We start from the raw sequence: 27,485 nt of genomic DNA on the forward strand, positions 1-27,485 counted from the left end.
ATGTATAAATCTTATGGGTGTTAGCCAATTCTTTTTTAAATATGATATCTAAAGCACAAGTAAGCAACAACAACAAAAAATAGATAAATTTCACTTCCACATAGTAAAAAAAAAAAAAAAATATGGATCAAGAGTGTGAAAAACCAACCACAAGAATGGGAGAAAAGAAATTGAAAAGACAAAACTGGATAGAGTAAATGAAATCTAAAGAAGAGGAAGACAGTTCAGTCAGAAAGTTAGAAAGAATGTCAAGATGTTGAGATCTAGGAACCAGGAACAAAAGAGAAGTTTCATGGTGGGGGCCGTAACCACAACACCCAACAGTACTATTTATTTTGTTCAGTGATATGAAGGTCATTGGAGGCTTAAGAGAGAGCTCTTTGGTGCAATGATGGAGGCACATACCAGTTTTGAGTATTTGAGGAAGAAGAGTGAGGGATCAAATGTATAACTTTAATAATTTTTAACAAGACAGAGTTTTAGCATGTTGCAATGAAGGTGGATCAATGATGCTGTTGAGAAGGTGAGACTGCAAGGTTCAGAGAGAGAATGCATGCACAGTAATGTAAAGTTATGGAGCAGTCAAGAGTTTTGGAAACCAAAATGCAACAGAAGGACTAGCCTTAAAAAAGGTAGAAGCATATTTTGTCTGTGGCAATAAGATGAAATGAGGAGAGAATGAACCAGATGTCCAATGCCTTGTGTTTTTGAGATCACAAAGTTGACCTTGTTTCATCCTGCTTACTTGATTTGCTATGGAAGAAACTGGTAGAAACATCTGCTGGAAAGGAAAGAATTGGAAGAATGAGATTCTTGATGAATGGAGAATTTGGGAACGATTAGTTGTAGAGGGTTGGACAAAGAAGTGGATGATAAATATGCATAAGGCTTGGGAGGCAGCATGGTGGGTCCATGGAAGTTGGGAGAAAAAGTGAATTGTCTGAAAACCTCGCACAATCCATATAGAACTTATGAGTGTCATTTTCTTTACCTACCAAATGGGAATGTAATAATACTTCAAGAGCTGATGTGAAGAACATGTGAACAAAAATCACAAGACAAAATTTTATAAACCAGAATATATCTATGTTCATTGCTATTTTAGGGATCCCTCCTCAGCCTTTTGTGAATCTCCTTCCTGGCTTTGCATTATTTGTATGTGTTGAAAATTCCAGGAACAATTGTAGATTCTCAAGGAAAGTCTCAAATCGAGCATAATACTTATTTTTACCAGCTTTTATAACTATATATGTCATGTATTTATTGTTCTTTATATAGAGGTAGCATCGAGTGAATTGGGATAAAGGATGGTGCTGTGACTGCAGTTTGAGCATCACAGCTTCAGATCATTAGTTCCTGCTTGCTGAGCTAATCATCCATAGCTTCTCTCTCTGCTTATGAGGAAATGTTTTGTATCTTTTCACTAAGTAAAATTAAAAACCATATGCACCATGCCTCACAAAGTGAGTGCTCTACACACAGGAGAAGAGAATCATGGGTAAGGGGCAAGGTGAGTACATCAACACAGTGAGTGGAAGTACAGGAAGACCTCCATTGTTGACATGGAAATGCCTTGGGATGAGTCCACAAGTAAACCCAGTGAGAGCCATCCTAGGGCATCACCGGCTATATGTCAGGTTGTCCAGTGTGATGGGCATGAGCTATTCAAGTGGATCAGCTAGTGAAGTGCTCTGGGAGAAATATGTGATCTTACCACATTGTGTTTGGAGACTTTACACATAGCCCTGCTGGAGAGTGTGTACTTCTCAGAGTCGACTTTGGTTTCCTTGAACCCTTTCAACCATTTCCTGTATTGCGCCCGGACCTACAGAACCAAAGCATGCTCTGAGTCAGCTCACTGAGAGGACTGAGAGTGGAAAATCCTGGGTGGAAGCAGACAATAGTACCTGCTGGCTGAGGAGGCAGTACACCAGGAAGATGAAGACGCCCTGCAGGCTGTTGATGATGGTGAAGTGATAGGACATAGCACGAGCAGCTGGACCCACCTGCAGGATTCCCAGACACCATGTGCATCCCAAGATGAAGAGCTGGGCCATTGCTTTAAATGTCAACATCCTGGGTGGGAGGAAAAGAGAGGTCAGTGGTGCACCCAGAGCAACAGAATTAAGGTTATCCTAATCTCTATCCCAGGGATGCATGACTGAGTTGTGATCAACTTTGATAACTACTCTCAATGATCCTCTGAAAGAAATGCTATCAGTGTTTATCATGTCATTTTGACTTTGAGTGAACATCTCCCATCTTGAACAATTTGGTTCTTAACCAGGTTGTCCATGGAAAAAAATGTCTTGGTTAACTTCAGTTCTTGATCTGAATACATCATTATGACAAAAAGTGTCTCTCAGACCACAAACAAAGGAGAGAATGTGCCAATAGGAGTCAGTTTACAATTAAACATTGCCTTATTAACATCTCAAGAAATTGTGCTGTGGATTATTTATTTATTTAATTACTTTTGTTGTGGTGAAATGGATGATTAGCACACTTTTTTTTTTTTTTTTTTTTTTTAATATATTTTATTGATTTTTTTTTTTACCCCCTCCCTCCCTCCCACACATCCCCTCCCTCCCCAGAGTTTTGTGTCCATTGGTTGCACTTATATGCATGTATACAAGTCCTTCGGTTGATCTATTATCTCCCCCAGATCTTCCTCCCGTCCCCACTGTAACTTGACAGTCTACTTGTTGATATACTGTCTCTATATCTATCTTATGGTTCACCAGTTTATAATGTTCTTTATTATCCACAAATGAGTGAGGTCATGTGGTGTTTCTCTTTCATTGATTGGCTTATTTCACTCAGCATGATGTTCTCCAATTCCATCCAGGATGCTGCAAATGATGAGAAATCCTTCTTTTTTATGGCAGCATAGTATTCCATTGTGTAGATGTACCATAGTTTTTGGATCCAATCATCTGCTGACGGACACTTAGGCTGTTTCCAAATTCTGGCTATTGTAGATTGGATTAGCACACTTTTAAAACATGAAGAGGCCATCAAGAGTGCTGATGTTGGTAAAGGTGAGACAGTGCTCATGAAACAATGAAGGCAATTCAAGAGGTAGAAAAATTGTTATTAATTTGGATAAAGGAAAAGCAGTTAGTCAGTGACAGCATTTTGGGGGCAATGATACGCGAAAAAGTGAGGATGCTGCATACTGACCTCTAGAAAGATACCATTGAATGAATGCTAAACATGATTAGTTTAAGGCTAACAGGGAGTGGTTCGATAAATTTAAGAAAGAAGTGTTTGCTTATAGATTAAACAGCACACTAGACATGCACTGTATACAGGAAAGGTTAAGCCATTTGGGGGGTCTGGAACAAATTAATCAGTTTACATGGTTTCTAACAGGAAATATCGATTTTGTTTTCCAAGATACCGCTTCTTGAACAGCCTTTCAGAATGAATTAGGTTCAAGAACCGAGGTTCTGCTATAGTGATAATTCATAATGTGGGCTTTAAAAAGGTCATGAGTTTTCATGAATGTCCCTAATTTCATTCAACTGGCATTACTGGAGACCTTCTGTGTACTGATTCTCTGTGCCGGGTCTTGGGTATTAAAAATAACACAGAACAGCTGGGACCAGTTTGGCTCAGTGGTAGAGCGTTGGTCTGAAGACTGAAAGGTCCCGGGTTCGATTCCGGTCAAGGGCATGTACGTTGGTTGCGGGTACATCCCCAGTAGGGGGTGTGCAAGCGGCAGCTGATTGATGATTCTTTCGCATGGATGTTTCTAACTCTCTATCCCTCTCTCTTCCTCTGTGAAAAATCAATAATAATAAAAAAATAACACAGAACATTTCTGTTTTCACACACCTTATAGTCTCATGGAAAGAAAAACAAACAGTCACATAATATTTATTATGTGTAGGTTCCTCTGCACAGGTCCCATCCAACACTATTCCTATATTTTCACTCTCCATGAACTGATTGTGAGCCTGGTTTTCTAGAATAGAAGCCATTTATTCTGTACTAAGGTTAGGAAAGCAAAGGATGCCCCTAGCCAGTCACAAGATGTGATATGTGGATAAAGAACCTGATTTTCTCAGGTGTAGGAGTGGAAAGGGCAGAGGGAAGAACATCCATGAAGATGTGGGCATGAATGTGCATGCTGGGTTCTGGGAACCGTTATGTAATTTCTTAAGTGTTCTATAAAGATAAAAATGTTCTGAGACCTTCATGGACCATGGAAGTAATTCATGTTTAACAGAACAAAGTCAATTTTCTCTGTGGCTGAGGTAATTTTATGCCAGAGTTATGGAGAAACAATGCTTTTGACTAGGGTTTCAGCAGCAAACTACAGTATCTGAGCTGGTTTCCAGAGAGGGTGGCTGCACTTCTCTCCTGACCCCTCAGAATCCCCATGAAAGGACAGCAGGAGCTTGGAACCATGGCATATTGCTCCTGGACCATGCTTTGTATGGGGTAGTGTGCCCCCCTGATCCCTCTCACCTCGTGTTCTGGAGGGTGGACACATCCTTGTTGAGTGAGGAGAGCTTGGTTTTCAGAATCCAGATGGTCATCAGAAAGAAGACCAAGTTAATCTGCGGAAACCCCACAAGGCATATTGAATATATTCCACATCTGTATACCTTCCTCCTGGCTCATCCTATACCTCACTCAGCAAGTAAGACAGTTTCATATTTCATAGCAGTCATAGAAAAAGGGTCCAAACATCCAGTAACTCAGGCTTATGCTTGTTCTGTAACTGGGGTGATCAAATTGTCCCAGTTTTTATGGCAATCTCCACATTTTAACACTGAAAGTGAGATGTCTCAGGAAATACCTTTATCCTGGTTTTAAAACAGAAATTTTGCCTCCTGTATGTCTCCTCAGTCCTGGGCAAACTTTAAGGATTTCTCATCCTGCCTTTAACCCTCCTTATACACCTGCTCTTTGATAGACCCTCAGCTGGGCAGGAAGCATGCTCTCATGTCATCCTTTACTCACAGAGAAGATGGTGCAGACGGGGCCAAGGAAGGTCCATATAAATCTCTTTTGTGTGCTGAGCCAGCATCTAAAGAGAGATGGAAAGAGACTGAAGAATCTATTTGCCTTTGTGAATAAAGACTTGGTAGACATATCCTTCACCACCCATAGTTTCTTCTTCCTCCTATTGCTAATATTGTTTCTTTTTGATAAGAACCTTTAAGCTAAGATCTATCCTCTTACTAAATTTTAAGTATACAATACACTATTGTTAATTAGGCCATATACTTTAATCTTCTTATCTTATTACTCTTTCATAACTGAAACTTTTTGTATGCCCTTGATGGTGATGCTGGTCCTGGTTGTATAGTTAAATTCAAACTTATCAGGTTATAGACCTTAACTATGTATAGCATTGAATACATCAATCATGCCATAATGATGTGGTTTTTAAAAAGATACATTTATTTTAAAAGTGTCTGTCAGGTATGCTGGCAGAAGAAAATAAACAGTTTTACATGAAAAGATAAATATCAATAAGTAAATTAAGTAATGGTTTATTGAGAAAATATTGTGTCTCCTCTGTATCAGGATCTCTGCTTGACCTGAAGACCCAGCTGCAATTGAGATAGTCTGGTCCCAGTCCTCAGGGAAGGTCACTAATTAGACAATAGAGACAATCAGGATGATGAGTTTTATGGTCAAGTGTGAGGAGCTATAAGAACACAGAGCTAGACAGCTTGCCTCGTCTGTGGTATAGGAGGGTTAGGTAGTTGGGAAGAGAGAGAACTGATTGCATTTATTCTGAGATATGACTGGATGAGCAGGTGTATAGAAGGTGAAAAAAAGTCGGGGACTTGCAAGATGATAGTAAAAAAAGATGACGACAGTAACCCGATAACAGTACTAAGGTAGGGCTCATGTGCATTACATAATTTATTCCTCATGACAACATTGACTCAAGTGATCACAGGTTGGTACCTAATGCTTAAGGAAACATAGTAAATCAAGGCCACACTGATAGAAATGATAGAACTGGAAATGATCCCATGTGAGATATTTGTGAATGAGTTGGGAGTTGTGAGGACCATGAAATTAGGTAGACTCACCAGAAGACTCAAAGCCAACCCTTACTAAGACAATGCTGGCAAACCGCACCCTGTGGGTCAAATGGGGTCTCCACCTGATTTTGTATGCAAGAGAATCATTTATACTGATTCTCTTGCATATTGCCTATAGAAGCTCATGTGCTACAAGGACAGAGGTGAATAGTTGCAACAGAGAGTACATGGTCCGCAAAGTTGCAGCCCTTTACAGTTTGTTGACTTTTATGCAAGCTATATAGGAAAGCCATCTGACCAGGGCTACTCCGATGGTGCTGAACATTAAATATATCAACATAGAAGTATGTTGTAAATGCTGGATTGTCTATATTTGATCCCAGTTCTGCCAGCAACCATCTGTGTGATTTGGACCATGTCAGTAATCTCTGTATCTCAATTTGCTCACCTGTAAAACTCATATAATACCTGTTCTACCTAAGTGGGTTGTTGGGAGAATGACCTGAGCTGATACATGAAAAATATTGGGAATATAGATTGCATGTCCAAAGTGATTTCTAAATCTTAGCTCTGGTCATCACAATTTCATCATCTAGATAAACCACCCCCCCTTTTATTTAATTAAGGAGAGAAGTAAGTTACACCAACCAATGCCATCCCTTCATTCCCATTTTGTTTCCTAGAATATTTAAAGCAGTCCCCTCAATTAGTGTGATAAATATTATATTAATACTAGAGACCCGGTGCATGAAATTCATGCACAGGGGTATGTCCCTCAGCCCAGTTTTCACCCTCTCCAATCTGGGACATCCTCTCACAATCCAGTACTGCTGGCTCCCAACTGCTCACCTGCCTGCCTTCCTAATTGTCCCTAACTGTTACTGCCTGCCAGCCTGATCACCCCCTAACCACTCCCCTGCCAGCCTGATTGATGCCTAACTGCTCCCTTGCAGGCCTCTGTAGCAGAGCTAAGGATGTCTGACTGCTGGCTTAGGCTTGCATCCCCCTGCTCCCCTTCTGGACATCCCCCAAGGGCTCCTGGACTATGAGAGGGCACAGGCCAGGCTGAGGGACCCCAGCCATATGTACTTTGGGAGTTACCAGACTGGCAGGCAGAGGTGGTTAGGGGTGATCAGGCAGGCAGGGGAGCAGTTAAGGGCATTAGGCAGCCAGGCAGGTGAGTGGTTAGGGGCCTGGATTGTGAGAGGGATCTCAGATTGGAGAGGGTACAGGCTGGGCTGAAGGACCTTTCCCCCTAACTGTGCACGAATTTTGTGCACCAAACCTCTAGTATAAGTATAATTAATATTTAAAATAATTAAGTCTAGAAGAGAAAAATCAGCTTATTTAACCATGTATTAATTTATGATTGTTAACGTTTCATTATTATAAAAGTATAAGTAATGAATGTAATGCACAATTAATATTATATAAACATAATTGTATACTATATAATTCACATTTGAAACAATGAAATTTTAAATTCCTAAAAAACAATCACTTCAAGGAATACAATCATGGAACCAGGAAGATGTCTTTGGGTGGTTATTACTGTTTTCCTATACCTATCATATTCTAGTGAAATTAAAGTGCCACATTGGTTCTCTGCTGACCATGGTCAAGTGGAGAACATGAGGACAGTGGGAACTTTAATTTACCGGGCAGGTGTTCCATAAAGGTGAGGCCTGGACACTGCTGAAATGCCCACGATTACAGCCGGGACTCCGTAGCCCACAGGGAACACGAGCCACTTCATGAACCTGCTCACGCTGGAGTAGTTGACCACCCTTAGGTTGCGAGCGGCGAGGAAGAGGTGCAGGCCCTCCAGCAGCATCCAGGTGAAGGAGGCCAGGTAGAGATAGTGTAAGGCACCCGCGATGACGGCGCACAGCACCTGGGGGAGGAGTGAGAGTTACCAGGTGGGATTGTCAGGTGAAGTGTGGACCCAAGACCTCTCCTATACTTTTTTTTTTTTTTTGAACTCTGATGTATATAAAGGAAGTGTCAAAAAGGGGGGTTTTCTAGTTGGGCCAGTCATTGTGAAATTGGCTACTCACCCCTCCAACATTCCTAAAACACAAGGCCAATTTGCTAAGATGTTCAATGCAGCATGGCGCCATGAAGTCCACATCCCACAGGGAGGACAGGTGTCCTTTGGGACAGTGTCAATACCTTGTTCTCAGTTCTGTCGATGGCCGTGAGGAAGAGCAGGTGGGCCAGGAAGAGGCAGAGCGAGAGCTGCAGGTGGAATGAGGTGCTGGTGTTCTGGATGGCTTTGCACAGCAGGAAGGTGAGGGCCGCCAGGAGGAGGCACAGCAGAGAGAGGCTCAGCCCCACGGAGGTGATCACAGCCAGGGCGGGATCCTCCTCCTGGAACCCAGCAAAGAGGAGACATCAGTTATACTTTCCTGAGCTGGGTTAATGACTCTCCCACCATATTTAGTTTTATTTTTGGATGTAACAAAATCAGGAATGGAGGAGCCACCTAAAATTCTGATGTTTGTGGGTAATATTAGAGTTTTATGGGTCCTGAGTGGATTAATTCAGACCCTGGAAGAACTGAGGGATAGAAGAGACCTTACTCAAGATCAAGTCCTGGGACTCACAGGGTTTATTTAAATTTTTTTTTTTGCCCTAATCAGTTTGGCTCAGTTGAAAGAGCGTTGGCCTGTGAACTGGAGGGTCCCAGGTTTGATTCTGGTCAAGGGCACGTACCTCAGTTGCAAGCCTGATCCCCACCCCTGGTTGGGTGTGCAAAGGCAGCCAGCTAATGTGTCTCTCTCACATCGATGTTTCTTTCTCTCTCTTTATCTCACTCTCTCCCTTCCACTCTCTAAAAGTTGAAGAATAGCTTCAGGTGAGGATTAACAACAACAACAAAAAAATGTTCACTGAAGAAAAATTTCCCGGTTGGTGTTGCTCAGTGGTTGAGGTTGACCCATGAACCAGGAGATCATGGTTTGATTCCCAGTAAGGGCACATGTCTGGGTTGTGGGCTCGATCCCTTGTAGGGAGGTGTGCAGGAGGCAGATGATTGATGATTCTCTCTCATTTATGTTTCTCTCTCCCTTTCCTTTTCTCTCTGAAATCAATAAAAACAAAATATTTTTATTGAATTTTAGAGATAGAGGAAGGGAGAGGGTGATAAAGAGAGAAACATTGATATGAGAAGAAACATCAGTTACCTCCTGCACAGTCCCTATGGGAATAGAGCCTGCATCCCAGGCATGTGCCCTGACCGGGAATCGAACCAGCAACCTTTTGGTGCACCAGACAACATCCAACCAACTGAGCCATCTGAGCCAGGCATAGGGTTTATTTTTCTTTAGACTTTTGGGCACGACTAAGCTTATAGGTTATCACGTAAGAAGAAGGAAGTGTGTGAACAATTGCAACATTATGTATTAGCAAATGATCAAAAGAAAACCCACTATAAAAGGTCTTAATGTGTAATTTATGGAGCATTCACAAAATTAAATGCTGTGTGGCAATAAAAATGATGAAGTGTCTTTTTAGGATGAAATAGAAAATTCTCCTAGATGCAATAAATAAAACACAATTTGCACAACAGTGAAAAACACACACACACTCTACCAAGTCTTTGAGAAGAGAAAAACCAAGGAACCAATACATGCATTATTTTTACTCAGGGTGAAGCAAAAGTAGGTCTACAGTTGTGAGTATGTGAAAAACAGAGTTTATTCATGCACTATTTGTTAATTATTGTATTATTTTCATACAAACAACTGTAGACCTACTTTTGCCCTACCCTATATGTATGAAATATTCAAAGAAAAATACAGGAGAAACTAACAGCTTTGACCATTTGAGGCCAGAGGAACTAAGCATCTGGTTTCTTTCTCATTCTGTTTGAATTTAAAATATAAATATTTTAAGTCTTCAATAAATGTAAAACAGTATGTAAATAAAAGCATGAATATTGTGTTACCTAGTGAGGTGGCCAGAGGAAACATGGTCTTGGAGAGTTGTTCACACTTCTGGAAGTTTTTATGAGACCTGGCCACTTGGCTATTATCCTTTTGATGTGGTGCCACATTTATTTCAGCAAACTAGAGACCCAGTGCACAAAATTTGTGCATGGGGGTAGGGGCGTTTATCCCTCTGTCCAGCCTGCACCCTCTCCAATCTGGGACTCCTCAAGGGATGTTCGACTGCCCGTTTAGGTTCGATCCCACTGGGCAATTGGACATCCCTCTCACAATTCAGCAATAGATGTTGAATTAAACCCCTTTTAGGGCTCTCACCTGCACATCATAGTGGGCCATGAGGACAGCAAAGCTGCTGAGGTGGTTGCATTGGCAGGTGATGCTGGCGTCTCTGGTGCCCACCCTCCAGCAGCCTTTGGTGGACCAATAACTTTTATTCTGGCCAGACTCCCAGAAGACACAGAAAAGCTTCTGCTGTGGCTCTGGGGCCACTGCCTGTAGGAACAGGGCAAGGTGTGAGCTGGTGTTTCTGATGCTCAGAAATGCTGACCCAAATCCTCGCTTGCAATGGGCTTTCCTGGGGAGATGATGCACCCATGGGAGAGCTCCCAAAACCTCATGTCTATTCCCAGCAACCAGGATGATTTTATATCTATAGCCCCATCCCAGCAGGACTCACATGCTTGAAGATGAAGGTGACTGGGGAGCTTAGGTTCTGGGTGTTATTATTGCTCACAAAGACGGAGATAACATCTGAGAACAGGACGAGGGAGACTTTCTGCCACAGGCCCTTGTGTGTCTCATGCAGAACTGACTTCTCCTCAGCTTGTAGAACTAGGGGGGCTTCAGCCATCAACTTGCCCATTCCTGGGGTGGACAAAAGGCCTACCGTAGACGGACCTATAGGAAAAGACCATGGTTGACATCTTGAGGGGCTTACAGGACCCCTTATTTAGGTAGGCTCTTTTCTTGTGGACCCCACCATAGCCCACACTTTCCTTTAAACTTTATAATTCTCCATTTATTCCATCCTTGGGTATCTTGCCCCACTGTGAAACCTCAGTGAACTTCTCCCCATCTCAGCCTTACCTGAATCACCAGATTCCTGTACTGCATCCCAGTCCAGCATCATCTTTGTCTGGTTAACACTGAAGGTGACCTTCCTGTCTCCTTGCTTCTTTATCTTCAGAGACAGTTCTATGAATTGTGGAAGTTATATTGTGGGGGTTGTTAGATTAGTAATTGAACCTGCAGTAGTTGCTATAATACCCTGTTATATATAACTAATATATTATATAATCGTATTACATATTTATATATTACATAATATATATTATCTATTTATATAAAAGCCTAAGCTACCAGACAACCAGATGACTGAATGACTGGTTGACCGGTCACTATGACACACACTGACCATTAGGGAACAGAGGCTCAATGAAGGTCAGTGCACTACCACAACGGGAGTGGCAGCTCAGCTGACCTATAGGTGCCAGATGCAGGGTTCACTGCTGTGGCTGCTTGAGCCTCTCCTGATTGGGACTGACTGGGTGTGAGCCTATAGCAGGTGAAATGGGGCTGGGATGAGCGGGAGTCACAGGCAGGAGCTGCTGGTTTCAGACCAATCCCCACAGGCCATGCTGAGGCACCCCACCAGTGCACAAATCCATGCACCAGACTATATATATATTTAGTAAACACGATAATAGAATAACACATAATATTTGTGTACATAATAATGGCATATATATCATGTGGATTTACAAAGGATTATAAGAGAATATCATGAACGATTATTCAACAAGTAAGATAAGCTGGATGAAATGAAGAAATTCCTAGAGACATACAAACTACCCAAATGGAATTAGTAAGATATAGAAAATTGGAACATGCCTGTAACAGGTAAATAGATTGAACCATTAATTAAAAGCTTCCCCAAATAAAAATCCCATAACTGATGGCTTCATTGGTAAATTCTTACCAGCCATTTATGGAAAAATGAACACTAATTCTTTGTAAAATTCTCCATAAAATAGGAGAGGAAGGAAAATTATCTAAATAATTATATGAGGCCACCATCATTCTGAAAAGAAAATCAGATAAAGACATCATAAGAAAATAAAATTGCAGACCAATATCTAACATACACTGAGTGGCCAGATTATTATGATCTTTGAACACATAATAATCTTGCCACTCAGTGTATATCCTATATAATAAAAGGCTAATATGCAAATTGTCCCCTTGACCAGGAGTTCGACCAGCATGCAGGCGTCCATGAATGAATTCATGCACCAGGCTCTAATATATATATCTACACTAATAAAAGAGAAGCATGCAACTTGATTGTCCTTCCGCTATGCCCACCAGCCAATCAGAGTGAGTATGCAAATTAACCCAACAAAGATGGTGGTTAATTTGCATACACAGGCAAAGAGCAGCCAGGGTCTGGGAACATCCTCAGGACCCAGGCCTCTCCTAGCGTATAGGTCCATGCTTACACCCTGGGCAGCAGGGGTCCCAGAATGCCCCCTGGCCACTCCGGACCTACAGGTGGAGGTACCAAGTGGCTGGGAGCGGGGCTGGAACATTCTTGTGTCATGGCTGCCAGGGTCCCAGCACAACCCCCAGCTCAGTACCCAGGATGCGGGGCTAGCTCTGGCCTTAAGAGCATGTCTCTGCCCCCCCTCTCCCCTTTGTTGGTGGGGACATGCTCCTAGCCCAGTGGACACAACAGAGGAGGTCCTCTGCACATGAGCTGCAAAGGAAACACCTTTTCTTCTCTCTCTCTTTTTAAAAAAAACTATATTTTATTAATTTTTTTTTACAGAGAAGAGGGGAGAGGGATAGACAGTTGGAAAAATCAATGAGAGAGAAACATCAATTGGCTGCCTCCTGCACACTCCCCACTGGGGAAGTGCCTCCAACCAAGGTACATGCCCTTAACAGGAATCTAACCTGGGACCCTTCAGTCTGTAGGCCAACGCTCTATCCACTGAGCCAAACCAGTTCGAGTATAAATACCTTTTCTGACCACTCATTAGCTAAGCTCCCTGTACACCACCACTTGCAGTGTTCTTGGTAACTTGGATTACAAGAATCCAAGAAAATGATCTAGGGTTTTTCCACCTCACTCCTGGAGGAGAAATCAAAGGTCTGCTGCCAGAGGGCTAAGAAATGTCATATCCTGCCCTGGCTGGTTTGGCTCAGTGGATAGAGCCTCAACCTGCCGACTGCAGGATCCGGGTTCAATTCTGATCAAGGGCATGTACCTAAATTATAGGCTTCTCCCTGGCTAGGGCCCAGATCAGGACTCATGCAGGAGGCAACCAATCAATGTGTCCCTCTCACATTGATGTTTCTCCCTCTCTCTTCCACACTCTCTAAAATTCAATGGAAACATATCTTCAGATGAGAATAAAAAAAAAAAAAAAAGAAAAAAGAAAGAAAGAAAGAAAGAAAGAAATGTCATATCCTATGAAAGACACATCTTGAAAATGCCTAAAGAAAGTTGTCATTTTTTCACGGTGAAGGGACTGGAGTCCGTGTTGATGAAAACACCTTGGTGGTTGTGGTAACTGGCAGTGGCTGCAGCAGCAGGGTAATGGAGCTGGTGCCTTCCCTTGATCAGCCTGGTTGCCTCCAGCAGAGGGTGGCCAGTCTGTGGCTTAGGCCCGCTACCCATGGGAGGATTAAAGCTTAATTCCGGTCAAGAGCACATGCCTGGTTTGTAGGCTCAATCCCCAGTGGAGGGCATGCAGGAGGCAGCCGATCAATGATTCTCTCTCATCATTGATGCTTCTCTTTCTCTCTCCCTTTCCCTTCCTCTCTGAAATCAATAAAAATATATTTTTTAACAACAACAATAACAACAATCCCCCACAAATAAACAAAAACACACACAACAGTATGGTACTGAGTTCTGGTCAAAATGGCAAGGTAGGTCCCATGAGTACATCAAAATAATTTCTAAATTATAGAACAATCAACTTGGAGGACAATTGGGAGACTAGCTGTAGAGAGGTCCTATAACTAAGGACATAAAGAAGAAGCTACATAGAGACTAGTAGGAGGGCAGAGATGAGCTGGCTCAGTCCTCAAGTGCAGCAGTTGAGCTTTGAGAGAGATATCTTAGCTGCAGAGGTCCCTTCTTAAAAGTGAGGAGTCCCAGCCCCACATTGGGCTCCAAGCCCAGAGTTCCAGTGCTGGGAAGAGGAGCTCCCACGACTCACAGCTGTGAAAATCAGTAGGGATTCTGCTCACCCAGGTGAGATGAAAGGCTGTCGAAAACCCAAGTGTCCCCTTAAACTAGGGTCTGCACATGTGTTTGCAGGCACTCACGTTGGCCTCTGGCAGTCATCAACACAGACTCCAGCGGCACAAGGGGCTCAGAAAAAGCTGTAGCAGCAAGTGTTGCATTGCAAAGCACATTATTTGCAAACCCAAGACTTGGTACTATGGAAACTCTTTCTACCTGAGCAACACACACCCTTTTCAACTAATCCCAGGGTCGAGTGGAGACACAGCGTGGATACCACAGAGGTCTGCCAGTCACCAGGACTGGGAGAGCAAAGCAACAAAGGAAGCGACCTACTTCCCCCAGCTCATCCCACCCCACACATCACAGTGTGCTGCTGGCAGTGTCTGGGGACAGGGGGCAGCACTGGGATTTCATCCCATCGTTTACCACCTTTCCCCAGATGAGGCTGATCTCCTAAGACCGAGGTATCTAAACTAGGAAGACTTCTCCAACCTTCCCAGGGAGCACAGGCCATTTCCCCTTAGAGATCTGAAAAGGCAGAGCAATTCAGGAGAACGAAAAAACTTGTGATTCAGCACCACCTACTGGAAAACAATGGAAAGAATTCAGCAAACAGAACACCTAATGATCTCAATTCAACAAGGCCTTCTCCAAAGCCCATTGTATTAAAACTGTCAAAAGTTAATGACATGGAGATCAGATGCATTAAAAAAAGAGAAAAGACTGCTGTATACATGAAAATTTCTTTTATGTGAACTTAATGGCAACTACACATAAAAACCCAAAACTGAGACAAATAACTTGGAAGAAAGAGGAAACAGAGGGAAAAATGATGAAATACCACCACCAAACAAAAACAACAGACAGGAACACAAGGAAAAAACAAATAGCACAGAGCTACCAGAAAACAAAAGATAAAATGGCTATAGAAAATTCTCATTCACCAAGAATCTCTGTAAATGTACATGAAGGGTATTCACCAATAAAAAGGCACAAAGTAGCAGACGGGATCAAAACCAAAATCCAAGTTACCTAAAAAAATTAAGTGGAACTGCTTTATGACCCGGTGATTCCACTTCTGGAAATTTATCTGAAGAAACCTGAAATGCCAATTTGAAAGCATATATGCACCCCTATATTCATTGCAGCATTATTTACAATAGCCAAGATTTGGAAGCAGTTCCATCAGTAGATGACTGGGGGAAAAAGATGTGGGACATTTATAGAACGAAATACTACTCTGTCATAAAAAGGAAGAAAATTTTACCCTTCTCTACAGCATGGATAGACCTGGAGAACATTATGCTAAATAAAATAAACCAGTCAGAGGAAAAACAGTACCATATGATTTCACTCATATGTACAATTTAATGAACAAACTGAACTATTAATAGAGACTAATAGATAGAGGGCAGGCAGATAGCTCTGAGGGTGGAGGTGTTGGAGAGATTTAGACACTATTTAGTTGGTACAGTGTTTACTTTTGGGGTGATGAAAATATTTTAGAAGTGATGATGACAACTTTGAATATACTGAATGTCATTGAATTGTACACTTTGGTTAAAATGGTCAACTTTATGTTATGTGAATTTTACCTCAATAAAACAATTTATTTTAAATGTCAAGTATTTTTTAAAAAATATATATTTTTTTATTGATTTCAGAGAGGAAGGGAGAGGGAGAGAGAGATAGAAACTACCAATGATGAGAGAGAATCATTGATCACCTGCCTTATGCATGCCCCCACTAGAGATCGAGCCCGAAACCTAGGCATGTGCCCTTCATTAAACCCAGGACCCTTCAGTCCACAGGCTGATGCTCTATCCACTGAGCCAAACAGCTAGGGCTCAAGTAATATTAAATATACTAGAGACCTGGTTCATGAAAATTCATGCACTGGAGGGGGGTTCCTCGGCCCAGCCTGCCAATCTCACAGTCCAGGAACCCTCAGGGGTGGGAGGCAACCAGCGATCAGGGAAAGATGATGCCCCCATCATACCTCTGCTGCTGCCACTGCCAGCAGCACAAGCCTCGGCAGGCCCTGGTTATCTGAGCCTCAAGTGGCCCTGGGTGGCTGGGCAGCTGCCATCTGAGACTTGCCTGCACCTTGGGCTGGCCTTGGGTGACTGGGGGCTGAGGGGACTGGGCAATGCCATCTTGTGGCTGTGGTGCTGCCATCTTTGAGGGTGTGACAGTCAATTAACATATTCCCTCTTTATTAGATAGGATATTATTTTTTGGTTGTTAATTCTCACTTAAGGATATTTTTTCCATTGATTTTTAGAGAGAGTGGAAGGGGTAGGGGGAGAGAGAAAGAGAAACATTGATGTGAGAGAGTCACATTGATTGATTGCTTCCTGCAACCTTCCTGACTAGGGCCTGTGATTGAATCTGCAACTCAGGTATGAGCCCTTTACCAGGAATCAAACACACACCCTTTAGTGCGTGGTCCAAGGCCCCAACAACTGAGCCAAACTGGCCATGGCTAAATCTATATTCTTCAAAATTAAGTAAATTGTTCTCCATTGAAGCCTTTTGTATTTCATCTTAAAATTGTTACTATTTTTATTTCACTGCTCATAATTAATTTTACAATGAAAATGTATATTAATTGTCATTTTATTCATTCTTTTTTATTGCAGTATGATTGACATAACATTAGTTTCAAATGTACAACAGATGGCTTGATATTTATATATATTGCAAAATGACCACCACAATAAATTTAGTTAACATCTGTCATTATATATAGTTACTAAATTTTTAAAATTCTTGATAAGGACATTTATGGTTTACTTGCACAGACACTGTCAAATATGTAATACAGTATTACCAACTATAGTTGCCATGGCATACATATATATCCTCATGACTTATTTATATTATAAGTAGAAGTTTGTACCTTTTGACTTCCTTTACCCATTTCAGCAGCCCTTCACCCCCTGCCTTTGGCAAATGCCAATCTATTCTTTGTATCTATGAGTTTGTTTTTTTAGGTTCCACATATAAGTGATAGCATTCAGTATTTGTCGTCTGTTTGACTTACTTCATTAGCAAAATTTATTCATTTCTCTTTAAGCTTTTACTTTAATTTGTTTATGAGTGGTCACTCAGCTCCAGTGAGGTTGGGGGAGGAATGAGGTGCAGAATGGACAGAGTTGAGCCTGGGGGCAGACCCAGGCACTTACCTGTGCCTCCGGTTGCTTTAAAGGTCAGCGATTCATTGGGTGGGGCCTTGCTCAGCTTTTTGATGACATGTTCCATGTTGAGAAGCAGGTTAGTGGCCACATAGTTCTGATCTGAGTGGGGCCAGGTCTCCAGGTCCCCAGGGCTCTCCAGCAAGTCATCCACCTCCTGTATGAGGTCCTGGGGGTATGGACACAGAGCCATTGGCCCATGCACTAGAGGGGCTACAGGAAGACTTTGCCCACTCAGCTCCAGCAAACAGATTCTAGATACTGTGAATTTGGGGATAAAGGTGGTACTGGATTGCCCCTGCAATCCAGCCATGTAGAGGTCAGTCCTGTTCATGAATGCCAAGGGTGATGAAAACTGAATGGGCGCCAAAACCGGTTTGGCTCAGTAGATAGAGCATTGGTCTGCGGACTGAAAGGTCCCAGGTTCGATTCAGGTCAAGGGCATGTACATTGGTTGCGGGCACATCCCCAGTAGGGAGTGTGCAGGAGGCAGCTGGTCGATGTTACTCTCTCGTCGATGTTTCTAGCTCTCTGTCCCTCTTTCTCTCTCTTCCTCTCTATAAAAAAATCAATAAAATATATATTAAAAAAAAAGAAAACTGAATGGTCAGGAACAGCAAGAAAGGTGTTAGTTGGTGTCTGAGGATCTAACAGTGAGTGCAAGTACCTGCATGTCTGCTTTCCCCACCCGCCCTAGGAGAAGAGGGGACTCAGAGCAGGGCACCATTGTGCCTCTTCCCAAACCAAGGCTGCCCAAGTTCTCCATGGGATTCCTCCACTGCCTCCCCCAGGTCCTCTCCTTACCTGGATGTTGTCCGGATCCGAGGCTGACTTGAAGTCTCTGTCCAAATCATTAAATTTTTGTACCAAGGGGGAGAGTCTCTGGGGAGAAGGAAGATGTGATGGTCAGAGAGTGTCACAGGTAGATGGGGAAAGTTGGGGGAAATAGGTGGGTGCTGAAGGTGGCATAGAGGTATTTCTTGCCTTTGTCCCTGCGGGAGTCACTCACCTTGCTGTTGTTGACTCTAGGGTGTGCATTCCAGTTGGGGAGGATCCCTGGTGCAGACAGAAGGGCAGATCATTAGGTGTATGTGAGTGTGTGTGTGTGTATGTGTGTGTGTGTGTGTGTGTGTGTGTGTGTGTGTGTGTGTGTGTGTTGGGGGTAGGGCTTGGGACTCAGGCCAGGTTCCTACCTGGATTGTCATTTGGTAATTTACGGACCCTGGTTTGAGAATAGAAGCACCTGGGAGGTTCCACTGTCCCCCCTTCCCTTAGTGGGCACTTTTTCCTAGTCACATGGAAGCCTCATAGCATAATAATGTGGTGGCTTCGATGCTCTTTTGTCCAAATGTGGATGGAATCAGCCTGAGTCTTACGTGTCTGCTATTCCCAGTTCCCTAAATTTCCTGGGAAGTTCCCAGCTACCATAAGGGAACATCACAGCTGCCTGTGTCCCAGCCTGAACTTTAGACAGAGGATAGAGTATGCCTTCATGAGAATCCAGGGCACAGGAAATGCTGCATTTCCTGGTCACGACATGACTTGCCTCCCAGTGATAGCCTTAGTTCTCATTTCCCCAGAGCAGCTACTCACTGACTGAGTTCTCTTGGAATCCCATTGGGGATGCAAGGGCTTGTAGGAAGGGGTGAGGAGAATGAAGATGATGCCAGACAAACAAGAGCCGCCCAGACAGTGGATGCTAGAGTAGGGGAGAGAGGGAGTTATGGCTGCCACTGGACTTAGAAGAGCTCAGAAAAATCTGGACATTTAGGGAGGAAGAAATAGCTTTTCTTATTTTCAGAAGACCCTCCCTGGCCCCATTTTCAGAGTAAGCCTCCTTCTCTCCTTGTTAGTGAGAGGACCCGGACCCCAACAAACACTTACCCAGCTTATGTCACTAATTGCCCTGGCTGGGCAGACTCACCTTTAAGGGCTTTATCTGCAGCATCCAATGTCAAAAGGAGATGGTCATAGAGTTCTGGGGCAGAAAGACAGAAAAATGATCAAGATAGGTCAGTGGAGCTCCAATTTCAACCTCTATCCACAGACCTCCACCTGCAGCCCACAGCTTTCTGGCAATTTCTCTGAGGTTTCTATGCTTGAGATCAAGGACTCTGTCTTTTCCCTCCATTTCCTGGGACTCCCCAAGGAGCCAGTCACTGATAGTCAGGGAACCTCAGGTGCTACAGGTAAGGGGACAGAATATACACACAGCTGATGACAGGGACACATCTTAGAAACTCCAACCTTTTCCAATGGAGAGGTTATATCTTGAAGGAGAAAGTCCTTAGATTGGTTTGATTTTTCCCATATTCACATTCTTTGTTCTTTGGCAATGGCATAAATCTGCTTTGAAACTTCATAGTCAGTAGGTGCCAGTTCTTATTCACAGGGAGGCATCCTATGGGTGAATGTTGTGGCTTCAATGCTCCATTGTCCAGATGTGGATGGAAGTGTCCTGAGTTCTCCCTGTCATTTAGCCCCTGTGCACTCACTTCCCTGGCAGCTCCCAGGTGGGGTGGGGACATCATGTTTACCTGTGTCTCAGCCTGAGCATTTGGACAAAGACCAGGGTGGACCTTCCTGGGAGCCAAATGCAGGAGAAATATGTTCCCTGAGCAGTACCCAACTTGGCCCCTGGTGATGGCCTTTGTCCTGCCTCCTTTAGGACAGTTTCTCTCTGCCTTAATTCTCCTTGGAACCCAGTGATGCTGGTAGAACAGGGTTCTCCTTTCCATGCTAACTCTGAGACTCAAGCTGGCCCAAGACCCACCCATGATCCTGACTCCTCAAGGCCTGGAGAAAGGGGTGAGAAGAATGAAGATGATGGCAGATAAGCAAGAGCCACTCAGACAGTGGATGCCAGGCCATCACTGGATATCCAGCCATGCAGGCTTGAGGTGGTGAAGATGCCTCTTATGATCCCCACAAAGGCATCCCCTGGACTGGCAGGAAGTGGTGAGTATCCACTTATGAGCAAGGCCAGCAGTAGGTAAGGGCTAGGTGGCTGAAGAAGGGAGCAGGTGCTGATGGCCAAGGGGTGGCAGCTGTTTTTGTCATCTGGCTTTTTGATCTGCATCAGGAATACCAACTTGTAGGTCCTGCTGACTGGGCTCAGTTTGGGTCCCCCTGTGACCTGAGTTGACCTCTACAGGAGAGGGTCAGGCATGGGGCAATGATGTCCAATTACATCCTTTCTTTCAATCTCATTCAGATAGGAGCCTCTTTCATTTACCTCACTTTCTGAGTATGTGTGGGGTGGTTTATTTCACCCTGCCCACCTCCAACACAACATCCTCCTGGATCCTATTCATCTGAGTTGCCCATAGGCCCATGAACTGAACTTATTGGGTTGAATCAGGGTGGAGCCTTGCTTGGGAAAATAGATGCGGCTGAGAAGTGGGGTCAGGGTGCAAGTAGGGGTTTCACCAGGTGTGGTTGTTGGCCAGGGCAGGGCCAGCTGGGCCACATGGGCTGACCCTTGACTCTTCCCACTCCCACATTTCTGAACAGGGTTCATCAAGGCCTGAGGGATCTGAGAGTGCTGCTGGGGTGGCCAAACCCATGTGGACTCTAGTGGGGGAAGATCTCAGCCTGGAAGTTTCTGATGAAGAAGAAAAGAATGGATATTGCACTGGAATGCAGTACTCTGTGAGCTCTTGAAGTATCTTGAAAGATACCCCCCTTTCTTTGTTTTATAAAATTAAGATGCCAAGTAGCAAGAGGATGTTCCAAAATTGTATAAGTGGCACTTTGTGGGGCATTCAGAGTCTTGGGGTTCAGAGAGGGTGGGTGACCTGGTTAGTGTCCAGGCTACCTCTTTGATAACCTGGAGAAAGGATTGAGAATCCCAAACCTAATGAATGAGAAGATAGAAGACATGGGATCCTTCTCACCATCACACAGGTTGTCACCATCAATGTGGAACATTTTCTCAAAAATAGGCCTGTTGTCTCGTCTGCATCTGCAGTAGGACTACGTGAAGTCTTGGCAGTCTAAACGTATTTCACAGGACCATTCTGACTTTGGTCCACACTCCTTGATGTCTGGAACACAATAGGCAAAATGTCAACTCTCAAAGGCAAAAGTTCACACTGGCAGTGACCCTCCCCTCCAGTATGACCCTGTCATGGGGGCTGGAGAGAACACAGGTCCAGGATGGGGCTGGGCAGAATCAGCTGCCCCAGAGCTTACTGAATCCTCAGCCCATCTTTACTCTCTGAGGCACCTACATTCAGACACTCTGCTGTGTCATGATGGGGTTGAAAGGAGGTCTTCATCCCTCTTTTCAGGCCTTGAGGGGTAGATGGAGACACTGATTCAGGCTCCAAATCCTCCTTTGTGATGCTATTTGCATCACTGGCGACTTGGGGTGGCCTCCAAATAGGGTGATAGTGGATTTGATGGCCATCCTCAATGCTGAGGTTATGGAGGGAATCATGGGTAGGGGCTGTACAAGGTGAGGTGGCACTCACTCATCACATACCTGGAGATAGAGCCAGGTGTGAGCCCCTGCCCATTGACACGTTCCATTTCCTTTTAATCACAGTGGCCCAAGTACACCCCACCCTCCTTGGCAGTTCCCCATCTGGCATTTCCCCAGCTCCCAATGGCAGCCTTTTACAGATGCCCAGGATGTCTCTGGGAGGGTCTTCCTATCTCCATCCTGGGTAAGATCCCCTGTCATCAGAGGCAGTAGGGCAGGGGTCTTCAAACTACGGCCCGCGGGCCACATGCAGCCCCCAGGGGAGTCTGATCCTGCCCGCCAGGTTTTTTGGGCAGTGAGAGCAGCCAAGGTGTTACAGTAGGAATTAGTAGTTCATATAGTCCGGCCTTCCAGCTCTCTGAGGGACCGTGATCTGGCCCCCACTTTAAAAAGTTTGAGGACCCCTGTAGGGGATGTGAAATGAAGAATTAGCATGAAGGCACTCACAGCTAAGTCATGGGGGTGTTTTCCGGCATTTTATCTCTTCATGTTCTCTAAGCCTTAGAGAAAGATGCCCATGAGCCAGGTCTCATTTGAGTAGCTCAGAGGTCCAGCGAGCAGTGGCTGGACACCACTGGGTAACAATAGCAAATTAATAAGAACCAAATGAATAAAAATGTAGGGACAGAAAGCTTTACTCTGTACATTCCAAACAGGGTACCAAAGTCTTTAGGGCCTGCCCCAACTAGTTTGGCTGAGTGGATAGAGTGTAGGCCTACTGACTGAAGGGTCCCAGATTTGATACCGGTCAAGACCATGTACCTTGGTTGTGGGCACATCCCCAGTATGTGCAGGAGGCAACTAATCAATGTTTCTCTCTCATCAATGTTTCTAACTTGCCATCCCTCTCCCTTCCTCTCTAAGAAAAATCAATAAAACATATATATATATATATATATATATATATATATATATATATATATATATTTTAAAAAAGGCTTTAGGGTAAGGACTCATTGGGATCATGAGGAGTAAATTAGTCTCCCACCAGGTCAGTTTCTTTTCTAAATTCATGAATTTCCATCTTAAGGCCTAGGTTATGGAGTCAGACCAGGACAGGAGAGGAGCTGGGCAGGATTCACATCTGTGGCATTCATGTTTAGCCTCCACCTGGGCAATAGGTCTTTTCTCTCCTTTTCAGATGATAGTGATGGCTGGAGACCTGCCATTAAGTTTGATGACATGGGGTAGAGGAGTTGAGGAAAAGTGGAAATAAGGTGTGGAATGGAAGGACAAAACAGTGGGAAATTCCTCAACTTGACAAGTGCCTTCAAGAAGGAAGCTGGGATCCAGGTACTTTAGTAGCATCTTCTCTCTATGTCAATACAGTCTACAATTTCGCATGTGACATGCAAATGCAGAAAGAAACCTTTAGGAATACCACTAGTGTCATGGATGGGCAGAGTACTAGTGACAACAACATCTTTTTCTTTTCCTGATAAAAGTTATTTTTCCACAAATATCAAATAACACTTGGATACCGAGAAAACAAAGAAAATAAAATAATGACAAAAATAATCACCCATAAGTCCCTGATAGAGACTATTGAAAAATTTTAGGGGTATATTTTTATAATCTGTTCACATATATTAAGAATATTTTCATTTATGACCAATTAATATGCATTAAGAGTATTTCAAGTAGATGAAGAGTATTTCTTGGTGTAAAATTTATCCTCCCTATTTTTGTGGTGCTTAAATGCACATATATAAATTTTTCACTTGAATCATTGTTAGTATTATAATTTCATTTTATGATCCAATTTTCTTGAAGAATAAAACCCCCTTAGCTTTAACACTACAACTTTATTAGTTGCCAAAACTTTGGCAAGTAACTAAATCTCTTTTGGTCCAAATTTGGTAATTCAAAAAATGATGCTTCCTGGAAACCATAAAATTCATAGAAGAAAACATACTATTGATAGGTTAGCTTCTCGACATTTTTCTTGGCAATGAATGTTTATATTTGACATAAAAAAGGCAACAAAAGCAACAATAGAAAAGGGGGCTACATTAAAGTAAAAAGCTCTTGTACAGCAAAGAAAATTATCACTGCAATGAAAAAGCAATTGCAATTGTGAGAAAATATTTGCAAGTCCTGTTTCTGATAAGGATTAGCATCTAAAATGTATAGAAACTCACACAATTTAATAGTAGGAAACCCTAACAATCAGGTTAAAAATTGGGTAGAGGATTTGAACAAATTTTTTTTCAAAGAAGATATAAACCCCCTTCTGCCACAACCTCCCCCCCCAAAAGGGAGGCTGTCCAAATAGCCAATAAGTACATGAAAGGTGTTCAACATCATTAGTCATCAGGGAAATGCAAATAAAAATTATAATGAGATACTACTTCACACCTGTTAGAATTTCTATTATTAAAAAACCCCCCAAGAGATAACAAGTGTTGGAGAGGATGTGGAGAAAAGGGACCTTAGGCACTATTGGTGGGAATTTAAATTGGGGCAGCCCCTATGAAAAAATCCTCAAATATTTAAAGATTCAGATTCACTTGAACTTTTGGGTATTTCTCAGAAAGAAATGTTAAATCTTGAAAAGATGTCTATAACTCCATGTTCTGTGCAACATTATTTACAATAGCCAAGATACAAAAACAACCTGAGACCACTGGTGGACAAGTAGATAATTAAAAAGTTGTATGTGTTTACAGTGAAATATTATTCAGCCATAAAAAGAAGGAAACCCTGTCCTATGTGACATGGCTAGGTGAAATGTCCGACAGAAAAATACAAATACAATAATCTGACTTAAATGTGTAATTTAAAAAAAACCACACTAACACATAGATACAGAAACAGATGGTTGGTGACCAGGAGTGGGGCAAATGGGTGAAGGTGGGGGAAAAACCCAACTCTGTCTGTGTCCTGGCTCTGCTGTAAGGATGAGGTGGAAAACCAGGGGATTTCTGGTGAGCTCGAGCTAGTAGGAGAGCCTGAGACTCCAAGCTCTAGGTATTGCTTTCCTCCTTTTGCTTCCACTATTTCTTTCCTTTCTTTGTGCTATGAAAATAATAATTGGCAGTAACAAGCAGTAGCAATGGTTACAGCTCATATTTATTGACAATTTCTCTGCACTCATCTTAAATTTTTTTTTCATGCAGGTAACTATGAAGTCTTACACCATCCATGAGGGGTAGGTACAATAATTACCCTAAATATACAGACAAGGAAACTGAGGGAGAGGAGAAATAATTTCCTAAAGATCAGAGAGCCACTTAGTGGCACACAGTTCAGATTCATTGAACCCACACAGTTCAAATCCATTGTGGAAGCTCTAAACACCCTTCCTACTAATCACAAAATCCTAACTGCCCACTTCCCTCATACTCCCCTGCCCTGTCTCCTCTCTCTAATCCTTGGCAAAATGCTTGTGCTGCTCTGGATGCTCCACAATATATCCCCATAATCCCTTTATGTCCCTCCACCCCTTTCCCTGAAACCTCTGTACCATTGCAACTCTTCAAGTGGCCGTGGGTGAAGACGTTACTCGGTGCAGCACTGAATCCGGGTGCCCAGTGACAGGCGCGGGGATTGACACATGGAGGGTTCGGAGGGCACCATCGAATACAGGCTGTAGGGTGGAAGAGTGAGGTAAAGACCGTGATCAGAAACTCAAGGAATGGATAAAGCCATGGACAACTGTGGGTTCAAGACTAGAGGAACAAGCTCATTTCTCACCATTAGGATGGGGTTGAAGACAAGGAAGGATGAGCCTTGTTCTGGAACTTGTCACATTAGTGTTGCCTCCTAGGTGATTAAAAAGAAGCAGCGGGATCTTGGAGAAAACTTCTGACAAAAGATAATGGAAGAGAAGTTGAGAGACAGAAACTTCGATGTGAGAGAGTCATGACTGGGTTGCTCCTGCATGTTCCCTGATGGAGGCCAGGAATTGAGCCTGCAACTGAGCATAATACTTCTCAGGTCACACATGACTCCTGTCTTTGCCAGACGTACTGTTTGTTGCAAGGATCAGAAATTCAGTTAAGAGGAGAAACCAAGATGGTGGCATAAGGTAAACACCTAAATGCAGCCTACCACAACAATTTTAAACTTACAACTGGAAAACAGAGCAAACATCGCCCTGAACCACCAGAAGGCTGGCTGAGTGGAAGTTCTACCATCTATGGAGGGAAGAGAAAGGTCGCTGAGCCTCAGGAGCTGTGGAGGTGCGGAGATCTGTGCGTGCGGAAAGGGTGGGTGGCCAAATACGCTGCTGGCTTACTCACGGAGCACGCAGATACGGTGGGTAGCTAACGTGCAGCTAGCTTGCTTGTTCAGGAGGAAAACAAAACCTCCCTATTGCACTGATAGCCAGCTCCAGTCAGAAAGAAACCGGGCTGTCAGGCAGTGGGCAAAACTCTCTCAGAGGGGCGCATGGCCAGCAGCCATTACTGTGAGACTCAGGAACAGGACCCTCTTAGGGCGGGGCTGACAGGAAACCAAAGCTTGTCTGCGCCACCTCGAGACTCTGCCTCATCCAAGCGGAGCGCAAAAGCCCTCCTAGTGGCTAGTTTTCTCGTTCAGGAGAAAAACAAAATCTTCCAATAGTACTGATAGCCAGCTCTGGTCCAGGAAGAAACTGACAGTCAGGGAGCAGCAAAACTCAAACAGCCTTCCCCCAAGTGGTGAGCATGCCAGCAGCCAGTGTTGCAGGATTCGGCAAATAGGACCCTCTTAAGGAAGGGCTGACGGGAAACCAAAGCTTGTCTGCACCACTCTGAGACTCCACCCCATCCAAGCTGAGCACAGAAGCCCTCCTAGCTGAGACACTGCTGATCCTCATAGCCAATTGGCTTAGAGATCAACTCTCCCCAGTGATACCAAAAACAAGCAAGGCTTAACAACAAGACTGCACACACAGCTCACAAAGGGCTGCACCAAGAGTGTCCACCTCAGGTAACTGGGAAGGCTGAGCTACTGGGCTCTGCTAGGACACTTAGCACACAAAGCTACTCCATCAACTCAGGGAAGCAGCTAAAATGCAGAGAAAAGGCAGGTCGCAAAGGAAGTAAATGGAGGAAAGCAAAAGAATGGACATAAAATTCAAAACCACAGTTATAAAGTTTTTCAAGAATTTTCTAGAAAAGACTGATAAAATAAATGAGACCTTTGAGGATATGAAAAGGTATCAACTAGAAATAAAGCATACACTGACTGAAATAAAAAATATTATACAGAGTCCTAAAAACAGAATGGAAGATTGCAAGAATCAAGTCAAGGATTTGGAACACAAAGAGCCAGAAGACACTCCACCAAAGAAGCAAGAAGAGAAGAGATTCCAGAAAGTTGTAGATAGTGTAAGAAGCCTTTGGGACAACATCAAGGGAACCAATATCAGAATTATGGGGGTCCCAGAAGAAGAAAGAGACCAAGATACCAAAAGCCTATTGGAAGAAATAGAGACAGAAAACTTCCCCCACCTGGTGAAAGAAATAGACTTACAAATCCAGGAAGCACACAGAAGCCCAAACAAAAGTAATCCAAAGAGGACCACACCAAGACACATCACAATTAAAATTCCAAGAGCAAAAGACAAAGAGAGAATATTAAAAGAAGCAAGAG

At 43.4% G+C, this 27,485-nt stretch overlaps 1 protein-coding gene across 1 annotated transcript in view; it reads right to left on the minus strand.

The window, feature by feature from the left end:
• Window positions 1-98: 98 nt before the first annotated feature.
• LOC311623374 (adhesion G protein-coupled receptor E2-like) overlaps window positions 99-27,485 on the minus strand; it is a gene marked incomplete at its 5' end in the record, with an annotated part of 30,866 nt that continues 3,479 nt past the window's right edge. Inside the window, 14 exons of the mRNA XM_084885369.1 lie at window positions 99-1,825; window positions 1,908-2,076; window positions 4,477-4,568; window positions 4,975-5,041; window positions 7,673-7,908; window positions 8,187-8,384; window positions 10,280-10,456; window positions 10,641-10,861; window positions 11,051-11,158; window positions 17,411-17,588; window positions 18,224-18,301; window positions 18,429-18,475; window positions 19,344-19,397; window positions 20,390-20,567. Of these exons, the coding sequence (XP_084741495.1) occupies window positions 1,679-1,825; window positions 1,908-2,076; window positions 4,477-4,568; window positions 4,975-5,041; window positions 7,673-7,908; window positions 8,187-8,384; window positions 10,280-10,456; window positions 10,641-10,861; window positions 11,051-11,158; window positions 17,411-17,588; window positions 18,224-18,301; window positions 18,429-18,475; window positions 19,344-19,397; window positions 20,390-20,567 (1,950 nt within the window). The 3' untranslated portion in view covers window positions 99-1,678. The remainder of the gene's footprint in view (window positions 1,826-1,907; window positions 2,077-4,476; window positions 4,569-4,974; window positions 5,042-7,672; window positions 7,909-8,186; window positions 8,385-10,279; window positions 10,457-10,640; window positions 10,862-11,050; window positions 11,159-17,410; window positions 17,589-18,223; window positions 18,302-18,428; window positions 18,476-19,343; window positions 19,398-20,389; window positions 20,568-27,485) is intronic.

Source organism: Pipistrellus hanaki (assembly GCF_964339955.1).
Source record: "Pipistrellus hanaki genome assembly, chromosome: 5".
NCBI lineage: Eukaryota > Metazoa > Chordata > Mammalia > Chiroptera > Vespertilionidae > Pipistrellus > Pipistrellus hanaki.